The sequence below is a fragment of the Halichoerus grypus genome, chromosome 10 (assembly GCF_964656455.1).
Source record: "Halichoerus grypus chromosome 10, mHalGry1.hap1.1, whole genome shotgun sequence".
Lineage (NCBI taxonomy): Eukaryota > Metazoa > Chordata > Mammalia > Carnivora > Phocidae > Halichoerus > Halichoerus grypus.
In genome coordinates, this window is record NC_135721.1 from 65,299,539 (window position 1) to 65,312,174 (window position 12,636).

The following is a 12,636-nucleotide window of genomic DNA, read 5'->3' on the forward strand; positions in this document are numbered from 1 at the left end:
CTACCAAGTTCTGTAAATTCTACCTCCTACACAGCTTTTAAAGTCATTCTCATTCTCCTTCCCCATGGTCACTATCCTTATTCAGGGGCTCATCATTTCTCACCTGGACTATTACAAAAACCTAGCAACTGCTCTTCCTTTCTCCAGTCTCCCCTACAACCCTCCCACCCACATCACACCACATCTTTCTAAAAGGCATGCCATTTCACTGCTTAAGATTCTTTTCATGTTTAGGCTTTTCACAACTTGGCCCCTCCTACTTCTCCGTTCACTCCCCCTCCACCCCCTCCCGCACCTAGTTGTCACTTGCTGCTGCCCAAAGATGACAGACCCCCTTCATGCCCTTATGCCTCCACACACTCTTCCTCTTGTCAGACTCTACTTTTCTTTTGAGATTTACTTCATTCCATCCGTGACTCTTCCTGACACGCAGGATTGGATGCTTCTCTCCCCGTGGTCACATTGCCATTCTTCCATATCTTTATTAGGACGCTCATCACATTATGTTCAATTATTTGCCTTAGACACACAAATACATGTGGCTGAAATATATAAAAAATTGCAATGGTCTTGTATTATATTCTGTTGTGATCCTAGTGTATTACATTACTTTCACAGTTCCTAGAAACAGTAGATAATCAAGAAATATTGAATGGATAAATGAAATATACAAATGTTGTTTACAGCACGATGCACTTGACCCACCAACAGCAATGGAGCATATACTTCAGAGTTTCCCAACAGTGTTGACCAATGTTTGCTGACTGGCCCATATTCTCTGGCCTGACCTCAAGATGACGGCCAAGATTTTATATTCATAACCTAAGAATGAATAATTCTATTTTCCCTGGGCGATGAACCAATGGTTGTCATCTGTTTTGGGGAAGGGACTGCAAAAACTAAAACAAAACAAAGCAGGCAGACCAAAGGAACACTGGAGAAGAATCATCTCAACTGTGAGGGCTTACTTATCAATTACTTACTTATCCAGGATCTAGTACAATGGCTCAGATAGAGTAGGCATTCAATAAATACTTGTTGAATGACTAGAGAAAGAAGAGGAAGGAATAACAAAATGATGCCCCTGGGAGTGATGCAAAGTTGTAGAAACCTCTCAGTATGGTAGGAGGGAGAGAGATGATATCAGATTTTAAGCAAATAAGTTGTAAGCTGTTTACCCAGCAGGACACATCTGAAAGATATAAAAAGAAAGAGAAACTAAGAAATCCAGAATTGGAAATGTATTTATTTAAAATCAAGAGAGTGAGATGTGCTCCCAAGAGATAAAAGGTCTACAGAGGTAACCATTTTTTTTGTACTTTTTTAGCTCTTTTGTTATTTACCTCTGTGACCCTAAATAACATATTGACACTGTTATTTTATTGACTTTTTTTCCATTTTAGAAATTATGTATTGATTTCTTAACGACTATGGAAGATGAAGATTTAGCTTTCTTCCTATGCGCCCCATGCCAATATACACATTCTTCCCCCATCCTCCAATATAGTTATATTACATATGTACCAAATCAATATTCAGTGTTTATTTTATTCATTTATTCACCCAATAAATACTCTTTTGAATTGCTTTGAGAATTTTAATCGGAGTATATAACAACACTCACACTTTCAATCATCCCAGTCTGCCTCTTCTGGGTGTTGCCTTTTGAGGAACATTAGCAGAGTTCCTCTGCCTATTTTAAAGTAGGAAAATCAATTTTAAATAAGTCAAAATACATCAGTTCTTATTATGTCCAAGGCATGTGAGGGAAATCAAAATGTCTAAAACAGAACTGGGCCAGCTTGCTGGCTCTGTTGGTAGAGCACCTGACTCTTGATCTCAGGGTTGTGAGTTCGAGCTCCTTGTTGGGGGTAGATATTACTTAACTAATAAAAAATCTTTAAACAAATAAAAGTAAAATAAAACAGAATCCTTACCCTCAAAACATCAAAATCCAGATGGTCAAATCATGCAAATACACACAAAAAGTTAACAAGTTAATGCTTCCTGAGTGATGTAGCCTGGTAGATCTTCCAGAGTCAGAGGAAGATGTTCCTGGGCTGGCCCAGGACAACGCTGTAGAGAAGGTGGGACAGGGTTATGAGGAATCCATTAAGATGCAAGAGAAGGTAGGGCAAAGAGGAATAGGAAGAGCACTCCAGGCAAGAGGAAATCGTTAGGCAGGAAGAGAGGAAACACTGTGCACTTTGGGATGCCAAGTAGCCCAGTTTGACTGCAAAAGCGGTTCATGGACAAGAATGGCAGGACAAAGGGGGCAAGGACAGGGGAGAGCAGAGTGTAATCAGGCTTGAATGTCAACAAGAGAATTCCCGGCATTTCCCCATCTTGTGGCTCCATTTAAAGTTACTAAGCAGTGATGCAGGGATGTACAAAGTTTTTATAGTTACAGTTCAATGAAAAAAAAGTGCTGAATTATGATGAGGAACATATTAAAATTATATGCTGGAGGATTAAATTCTCACATTGAAAAATAGTAATAACTCAATAGCATTAATACTACCTAAATATATAGTTAAAAAATCAACAATCCTGATTTAACTAGTAATGTTACTTAAGGTACATTAACCGTTCAGAGTAGTTTGTCGGCTCTTTCTGTGTTCTGGCAACTGAAGTAAACCCTGGGAAGTAAAGATGAAATAGAACCAGTCCTTTGTTGCAAGGAGTTCATGGTCTAGCAGTAAGACAAACATTCTCAACCCCTTTTTGCATCATTCCAGGCATCTCTAGTGCTCTCTAGAAACATCTGAGAATTGTTAGGTAGAAGTTCTGTTAACTAACTTTATCAATCAATCTTACTATCTTATCTTTCTTACTGTCTCATCTATCCGTCATCTAACACTCAGCAGCAGGGTGAATGCACGACTTGTGAGGTACACAGCATCAGAATAATACCATTGCAGGCAGAACAGAAAGTTAGGTCGTGACACTGGACGCGAGCAATAGGGTTGTGTGTGATCAAACACAACTTTTCTTCTATCTTCCGTATACTCTTTATAGTAAATTAAGCAGCAACAACCTTTCCCCTTATCTGAAATGAAAACGGTGGTGGTCTCCGTAACTTTTTAGCTCAATCTTAATTAATAGATTGCTCGCTCTCACTTTAAGTGACTGTCACTTTAAGTCACAGTCTTAATTCATAATCAGACTTTCCAGTCCAAGATGTTGAACAGAATTCTGAACTTGATTTAAAGGTGATTCTTCCTGTGTGCCCGGCTGGCTCATTTTGGTAGAGCTTGCCACTCTTGATGTTGGGGTGTGGGTTCAAGCTCAATGTTGGGTGATTGCAATGAACGAACGAATGAATGAATAGGTAAATAAATAAATTGATTCTTTTCTACCCAGCTCAGTTCTGTTGCAGACTGGAAACCTGAAGTGAGAGAAGGGGCTCTGTGGTTGGCTTCTCTCTCTCCACCTCCAACCCCAACCTCAGTTTTCAGGCCAATCTCAGACCCCTGCAAGGGAGTAGGAAGGGTGGAGTAGGAGGAGAGACTGTGTGCTCTCAGGCCTGGCAGACATCAAATAAGTTAGCACTGGGGCGCCTGGGTGGCTCAGTCAGTTAAGCACCTGCCTCTCACTCGGGTCATGATCGCAGGGTCCTGAGATGGAGCCTTGAATCGGGCTCCCTGCTCAGCGGGGAGTCCGCTTCTCCCTCTCCCTCTAGCCCCCAGCCCCACCCCCGCTTGTGCTCTTTCTCTCTCTTAAATAAATAATAAATAAAATATTTTTTTAAGATTTTATTTATTTGACAGAGAGAGACAGTGAGAGAGGGAACACAAGTGGGGGGCAGGGAGAGAGAGAAGCAGACTCCCCCATGCCCATAAATAAAGTATTTTTTAAAAATAATATGTTGGCTCTCTGATGGGTCATTTGCATGGGCTCCTCAAAGACTGCCCCACTTTTTTTCCCCCACCACTTTATATCCTTGATCTAAGAGTCTTGAGAAAATCTCCCTTGTAAATTCTACATATGGGAATCTGTCTCTGGCAGTTCACATCTATTTTATTTTGGTGTTCTGGTTAAAACTTCAGTTTTAATATCCTGCTACCTGGGGCACCTGGGTGGCTCAGTCGTTAAGCGTCTGCCTTCGGCCCCGGTCATAATCCCAGGTCCTGGGATCAAGCCCCGCATTGGGCTCCCTGCTCCGCAGGAAGCCTGCTTCTCCCTCTCCCACTCCTCCTGCTTGTGTTCCCTCTCTCGCTGTGTCTCTCTCTGTCAAATAAATAAATAGGATCTTTAAAAAAATTATCCTGCCACCTATCTATCCATCTGTCCATCCATTTATACACTATTTACCCATCCATTTGTCTTAGGCAACACTTTTAAGGAAGAGTTGGTGGCAATAATGAAGTGCAAGAGAATAGCAAAAAGTATGGAAGAATGAAATTAGCATGGCAATGCCAATGAGATTAGGAATATTTAACATTAGTGATACACTTTGGTTTCTAAAATATATGTGTGTCTTGAAACAACTACAAGTGTGTTTTCCTAACTTGGACTTTCCCGTTAAGATTCTACTTTTCAAATGCCTCATTTTCGTTGAAGATTTGTATCTAAGTCACTTTGGCTCCCAGAACTTTCCTACCATAACTTACATATGATAGTGTATACAAAACCTGTTTCTGGAAAAACCATTGTTTCTAGATTGTCATTTAATAGCAACAGAATTTAGTAGAAAACATTAATGTCTGATAGTTTTAAATAGCTCTCCTAGTTGCATTTAGACTTGAGCGTCCTGCAGCATAATGTTGAATAGGTATCCTGATAAATTTGGAAAACCCTGTGCTAAACCGTTAGTACATAACATAGTCCTTTTTGTGGGACCTCTCAAAATTTTAAATAAACTAATGTGCTTTGAATCTGGGGTGCCTGGGTGGCTCAGTCGTTAGGTGTCTGCCTTGGGCTCAGGTCATGATCCCGGGGTCCTGGGATCGAGCCCCACATCGGGCTCCCTGCTCTGCGGGGAAGCCTGCTTCTCCCTCTCCTACTCCCCCTGCTTGTATTCCCTCTCTCGCTGTGTCTCTCTCTGTTAAATGAATAGATAGAATCTTGAAAAAAAAAATGAATCTGAAGAAGATAGTGCAATATGCAGTATTTCCAAACTTATTTGACTACAAAGTACTTTATTTTTTTAATGGGAAAACAGTTTAGGAAACACTGAATCCATTCCTTCCACTGTAGCAGTCTGCAATTGTTTCAAACGCTTAGCCAATGCACCTGCATGCACGCGCACAGGTGCACGCACATAGGTATAGACTCACGCTCAGCTTTTCTCTCGAATCAGAAACTATTGGGATGGTACTTACTGTGTTTTGGTGTAAAAAGTTGCTCCTTGAGACCAGGGAAACAGATCTGATTCTCAGACCAAAACAATAATAAATGATGCAGCAAAATAGAGAAAAGAGAAATATATTAATGTCCTCAACCTTACGTTCTTGATTGTTTTTTTTTTTTAATTTTAATTCCAGTGTAATTAACATACAGTGTTATATTAGTTTCGGTGTACAATACAGTGATTCAACAACTCCACATATTACTTAGTGCTCATCAAGAGCCCTCCTAATCTCCTTCACCTGTTTCATCCTCCCCTTACCTACCTCCCCTCTGGTAACCCTCTGTTCTCCGTAGTTAAGAGTCTGTTTTTTTTGGTTTGTCTCTTTTTTTCTTTTTTGTGCATTTGTTGTGTTGCTTAAATTCCACGTATGAGTGAAACTATATATGGTATTTGTCTTTCTCTGACTGGCTTATTTTGCTTAGCATTATACCCTCTAGATCCATCCATGTTGTTGCAAACAGCGAGACTTCATTCTTTTTTATGACTGAATAATATTCCATTGTGTATATATATTCCACTTCTTCTTTATCCATTCATCTACCGATGGACACTTGGGTTGCTTCCACAATTTGGCTATTGTAAATAATGCTGCAATAAACATAGGATGCATATATCCCTTCGAAATACCGTTTTTGTATTCTTTGTGTAAATACCAGTAGTGCTTGATTACTGGATCATATGGTATTTCTATTTTAAATTTTTTGAGGAACCTCCATACTGTCTTCCACAGTGGCTGCACCAGTTTGCATTCCCACCAACAGTGCACAAGGGTTCCTTTTTCTCCACATCCTCACCAACACTTGATGTTTCTTGAGTTTTTGATTTTAGCCATACTGACAGTTTTGATTTGCATTTCCCTGGTGATGAGTGCTGTTGAGCATCTTCTCATGTATCTGTTGGCCATCTGAATGTCTTCTTTGGAGAAATGTCTGTTCATGTCTTCTGCACATTTTTTAATTGGATTATTTGGGTTTTGTGTGTTTTTTATGTATTGAGTTATATAAATTCTTTATATATTCTGGATATTAACCCTTTATTGGATATGTCATTTGCAAATTTGTTCTCCCATTCAGTAGGTTGTCTTAGTTTTGCTGGTTGTTTCCCTTGCTGTGCAGAAACTTTTATTTTGATATAGTCCCAATAGTTTATTTTTGCTTTTGTTTCCCTTGCCTCAGGAAATATTATCTAGAAAGATGTTGTTACGACTGATGTCAAAGAGATTACTGCCTTTGCTCTCTTCTAGGATTGTTATGGTTTCAGGTCTCACATTTTGGTCCTTTTTTGAGTTTCTTTTTGTATATGGTGTAAGAAAGTGGTCCAGTCTCATTCTTTTGCATGTAGATGTCCAATTTTCCCAACACCATTTGTTGAAGAGACTTTTTCCCATTGCATATTCTTGACTCCTTTGTCAAAAATTAATTGACCATATAATTGTGGGTTTATTTCTGGGCTTTCTATTCTGTTCCATTGATCTATGTGTCTGTTTTTGTGCTACTACCATACTGTTTTGATTACTACAGCTCTGTAATATAACTTGAAGTCTGAAATTATGATACCTCCAGTTTTATTTTTATTTTTCAAGATTGTTTTGGCCATCTCGGGTATTTTGTGGTTCCATACAAATTTTAGGATTGGTCTAGTCTGTTCTTTGGATAATACTTTGTGCTTAACCCTCCACCTCCCACGTCCACTTGTAAGATCAGTGAGCCAATGAAACAGCATCCTAGGCTCTCCCTCTGCTACCTGAAGTCCTGCCCACAGCAACCCTACTGCCCACTTGCTTTCTAGTTTTTTGGAGGAACAATGCCTGAACTAACTAATGCATGGACCACCAGATGCCTGGTATGGAGTGTCAGCTTCTCAGTTATGATTCAAAGAAGCTTGGACAGACAGTCCTTAAATAGGTATAGTCTCTAGGCTCTTAAGGATGTCAGCATAGAAATCATTCTTATATATTTGCAGTAGGGGAAGTTTATTCATTAGGATCACCTTTCACTTAGAGTGTAGAATTTGGTTTTGGGGTTTCTTTAAAAATGATTCAAAGAAACTTCTAGAATCACTAGAGGTCAGGGACTATGATTTCTTTTTATATATATCTTTTCCCCAACATTTTATTTTGAAAATTTGCAAACCTTCCAAATAGTGAAAATAAAAATGGTGCAATTAACACCATATATTTTTTACTGAGATCAAATAATTTTAGCATTTGGTGCATTTGCTTGTATCTGCCCACCCCCTGCCTCCCTCCTTTTTTTCTTTTTCCACATATGTTTTTTTGAAAGTAAGGTGAAGACATCAGAAAATTCCACCCCTAAATAGTTCACATGCTTCATCTAAAAATAAGAACATTCACCTACATAATCACAATACCATTACCACATCTAAGAAAACTGACATAAATTTAATAGTGTCTTTTGATATACAGTCAGTCTATATTTAAGTTTTCCCAGTGAGGGATTCTCTGAGCACCAGCCTCCAAGGTCCTTACTTGCTCTGGATGGAAATGGATGGCAGGAAGGGGGCAGCGCAAGGCAAGCAACTGACTGTGTGGGGAGCCCATTTTTGTTGATTCTCATGGTATTCCTTTCCTAGTAAGTAATACTATTAAATGGTTAGGAATAATCAAACTTCTCACTTAAATGATTGTGATTTTCACTTGTACTATCAGCAAATCCATTAGAGGAAAATCAAATCTGCATTATTTATAAGTTAAGAAACAAACCAAATACTAAGATATGAATCTAATCCTTGGACGGTCCTTAAATAGGTATGGTCTCTAGGCTCCTAAGGATGTTAGCATAGAAATCATTCTTCTATTTTTGCAGTAGGAGAGGCTTATTCATCAGGATCATCTTTCACCTAGAATGTAGAATTTGGTTTGGGGTTTTTTTAAAAGGTGTTTTTTTTTTCCCCAGGATCTAGGAGAGTGTGAGAGTATATTCTGTCCAGATTGTGCTTTTTTTTTTGTCTGTGAAGGTGGAGGTCCTATGATTATCAGCAGGACCTTGGAGCCTCATGTCAGCTGCTTCACAGCAGGCCAGACTCTCCTAATTTGCTAGTGTAGAAAGTCCTTCTCTGTAACATATACTTGTCTCTTTTTATCCTTCTAGATTCGCCATCCTTTCCTACCACTCTGTTTACCACTGACCTCTCCACTGACGGCTGTTCTCTATAAACTTAGGACTTTGATTTCTCTTGAAAGTAACAACCCATTAGGACTTGTCCCAGTCGAACATTCTGGGTCAGCTATAGGGTATTAAATCTTTAGAGCTCACAAAAACAAAACAAAACAAAAAACCCGTAACTGAACAAAGAAAGATGGGTGTGCTGTCATCAGAGCTTCAGATATAATGGAAAAGGAAGATAATGTGTCAGTTTCACATGGTTGCCATTGCTGTGGTCTCTGTCTGGGAAGGTAATGCTCTTATTGATTAGTCCTCAAGAGAGACATCATTCGCAAACTGACCCCTGGCTTGTGGCAGCAGACTCACACTTTGTTAGCTTCAATAACTGTATGAACAGATCCTGTTGGGAAGACATGGGCAGCTGTTACCTTGACAACACAGCATGCAAATCTCTGGTTCCCTGAGGAGATAGTGATTACTTATCAGCCCTACATATGAACTTGGGTTTTGCTTGCAAGACAAAGAATGTTAACCTACAACTCAATTACTGAAAGTTTGTCAGTACCAGAAAATTTCATCTAGATTCAGGCTGCAAATACATAAAACAAGCTTAAAGACATGAAATGCCATGATAATGTGGAATGGTAGGTTTAAAACTTGATTACTGGGGACAAAGCATTCTATTTTTTTTTTTTTTTAAAGATTTTATTGATTTATTTGAGAGAGAGAGAGCAAGCACAAGCAGGGGGAGAGGCAGAGGGAGAGAGAAAGGGAGAAGCAGACTCTCTGCTAAGCAGGGAGCCCGATGCGGGACTCGATCCCAGGACCCTAGGATCATGACCTGAGCTGAAGGCAGACGATTAACCGACTGAGCCACCCAGGCGCCCCCCAAAGCATTCTATTTTAATAACAAGACACTTTTACTACGAAAGAATTGTACAAATTATGCATCCTGGCATAAGACAGGAATAAGGAAAATTGATTCAGCTCCATCACTAGAGATTCTTTAAGGCCATATCTCTGTACCTAATTACTGTTGGACCAGGGTTAGGACTCAGGGAGAAGAGCGTCAGATCAGGCCAAGGCAGGGCTTGAGTGTTGGGAAGTATTTGTGAGACTCCTGTGATCCCATCCATGAAGCAAACAGAGACTTGAAAAGGATTTGCGCATTAGCACTTGGAACAGTGACCACCCTTGGATCTCGGACCACCCTGTGAAGGAGCCCAAGCGAGCTTCCTGAAAGATGGAACACACAAAGCCTAATCTTCCCTGTTGCCTCAGCTGAGGGCCAGCCAACCACCGGCCACCAGAGATTCCATCCCCAATCATCCAGTGACCAGTCAACTTGCCAGCTGAGTACCACTTCACACCCAACAGTGAGTAAAATCCGCTGAGCTCAGTCACGGCCCAAGGAACCCGATCAGATCATCAGATAGGTGCAAGTGTAAGCAGAAACAGAAATTCTCTCATGTCAGGTATACACTGGATGATGCAGTATATAAAATTTAAAATGTAGCTGGCTCTTTTTCTTTTATGATGAGAATCATTTGAGATAGAACTTATCAGAATTCCTGTGCTTCTAGGGCACAAACTATAGCAGTGCAATGAACAAATCTGAGGGGGGCCACATGTATGTAGCTGCTCCAAGATACTGATACCAAGGAGGAGAGCAGGAAATTCATAATCTGCCACTACAAAGAAGACACTGAGGACGGTTGGTCCACTCAAAGTGCACTGTTTTACACTGTAAGATTTAAGACTATCATTGCTCAAGAAAATTTGAAATACCCTGAAATCCTGTAAGTCACATATGAAATGTGATAGAGGGTTTCCCACATTTGACAAACCTGTATACTTTGCATGCCATTACAAAAATGCTGTAAAACTGAAATAAACTTATTTAAGGTTTAAACAAAACAAATTTGGATCATGGAAGAGGAAACACTGAATTCTCTTCAAGATTACAAAATCTCGGGCGCCTGGGTGGCTCAGTTGGTTAAGCGACTGCCTTCGGCTCAGGTCATGATCCTGGAGTCTCTGGATCGAGTCCCGCATCGGGCTCCCTGCTCAGCAAGGAGCCTGCTTCTCCCTCTGACCCTCCCCCCTCTCATGTGCTCTCTCTCTCTCATTCTGTCTCAAATAAATAAAATCTTTAAAAAAAAAAAAGATTACAAAATCTCTCTAATGCTATTGTCTTATGAAGAGGACATCAAAGAAAATGCATCCCAAAAAGTAGGAGCAAAAAGTACCATAAAGGTATGTCAGGCAGAAAAGAAAACAAAAAGATTACTGATTTGGGGAAATTTGTCAGCTTTTCAAAATTCATGGTTTGGTATGATTTTTTTTTTCTCATTCTAATTAAATAGTCACATTTGAATTTACTTTTGCATTTGTAATCTCGCATTCTTTTTCTTAAAGAAAACTCTCAAATTGTATAAGCTTTGAAGTCACTTCAACACTCCAAACCTAAACCTGGATCTGCCCGTGGTCAGATTTCAAGGTCAGTTTGATGGGAATCATTTGACACGGTCTCAGCACTATCACCAAGGATTTCCTGTCTTTCCATCTCTCTGCTCTGACATCTATGGTGTCTGCATTATCTTAATTACGGCTTCCTTCACTGTGACAAAATGACTGCAGCAGTTCCAACGTCCCATCTGTATTCCACTTCAGCCAGAAGGAGAGTGACTGATTTCATCATTCTCTCAAAAAAATGAGAAACCTTTTTAAAACATAAGTCCCTATTTATTAGCCTGAATTGGTCACCTGCCCTTTCCTGAATCACTGATTGACAGGTTTGGATTACCTGAACAAACTCCCTGTATCAAGGTGATGGGATTACTGGAAGGGGTCAGTCCCCTCCCCAAGCCTCCAGACTGGTGCATGGTGGAGGTGAAAAGGATGAGAAGTGCGAGGTGGTGACTCATTTGCTTCACAGGCATCTCCTTAGAACACACCATGAACTCAATTCTATGTCAAGTGTCAGATGAGGGAAACAAAGGTAAATAAGAACTAGATACTAGCCAGCTTGTCCTCCTCATTGGAAAGGTTCTTCGTTTTAAAAGACCATTTGGGGCCCAAAAATAAAAAAATAAAATAAATATATAAAAGACCATTTTGGAGCTTGGGATATTTGATTTTGATACTACTATAAAGTGAATTTAAGAACTACAATGAGGGACTCCTGGGTAGCTTAGTAGGTTAAGCAATCTGCCTTGGGCTCAGGTAATGATCCTAAGGTCTTGGGATCGAGTCCTGCATCCCCACATGGGGCTCCCTGCTCAGCAGGGAGCCTGCTTCTCCCTCTGCCTGCTGCTCTCCTTGCCTGTGCTCTCTCTCTGACAAATAAATAAATAAAGTCTTAAAAAAAAAAACTACAATGAATTTCAGGGGTGCCTGGCTGGCTCAGTCAGAAGAGCATGGGATTCTTGATTTCAGAGCCATGAGTTCAAACCCCATGTTTAGTATAGAGATTATAAATAAATAAACTTTTTTAAAAAATGAAACTACAGGGGCACCTGGGTGGCTCAGTCGGTTAAGCGGTTGCCTTCGGCTCAGGTCGTGATCCCAGGGTCCTGGGATCGAGCCCCGCATCAGGCTCCCTGCTCAGCGGGAAGCCTGCTTCTCCCTCTCCCACTCCCCCTGCTTGTGTTCCCTCTCTCGCTGTCTCTCTCTGTCAAATAAATAAATAAAAAATCTTTAAAAAAAAAAAAAGAAACTACAATAAATTTCACTTTTAAGTCTCCACTTATTCAATAAACAAACAGTACATACACTGCATACTCATCATGAAGTGAGATGCAAAATGCTGCTTCTGACTTCAGCAATTAAAAAGCTTGTTGAGGTGTCTTGAACAAGTGAAAAATTAAAATGATGAAATGTTTAAATAGCTAAAATAAATAAATATCTGTTCAAGATGGCAAAAGAATGTGTGTCAGGGTGCCTGGGTGGCTCAGTCGGTTGAGTGCCCGATTCTTGACTTCCATTCAGGTTGTGATCTCAGGGTTGTGAGATCAGGTTGTGAGCCCCATGCGTCAGGCTCTGCACTGGGCATGGAGCCTGCTTAGGATTCTCTCTTTCTCTCTGCTTCCCTCAACTCTCTCTCTAAATAAAACTGGTTAATTAATTCATTTAAAAAAAAAAAAAGAATGTGTGTCA

General features: G+C 40.1%; 1 protein-coding gene across 6 annotated transcripts in view; it reads right to left on the reverse strand.

The window, feature by feature from the left end:
* Positions 1 to 462: 462 nt before the first annotated feature.
* The window catches only part of LOC144379232 (uncharacterized), a 97,940-nt gene continuing 85,766 nt past the window's right edge, over positions 463 to 12,636 (reverse strand). For 4 of the 6 annotated variants that reach the window (XM_078056558.1, XM_078056557.1, XM_078056556.1 and 1 more), the window contains 2 exons: positions 1,625 to 1,693; positions 463 to 1,192 (listed from right to left, as the gene is read on the reverse strand). In XM_078056558.1, coding sequence (XP_077912684.1) covers positions 1,633 to 1,693 — 61 coding nt within the window. In that variant the 3' untranslated portion in view covers positions 463 to 1,192; positions 1,625 to 1,632. Of the gene's footprint in view, positions 1,193 to 1,624; positions 1,694 to 5,324; positions 5,371 to 12,636 lie in introns of all 6 variants that reach the window. The other 2 variants (XR_013441825.1, XM_078056559.1) reach the window with 2 other exon arrangements.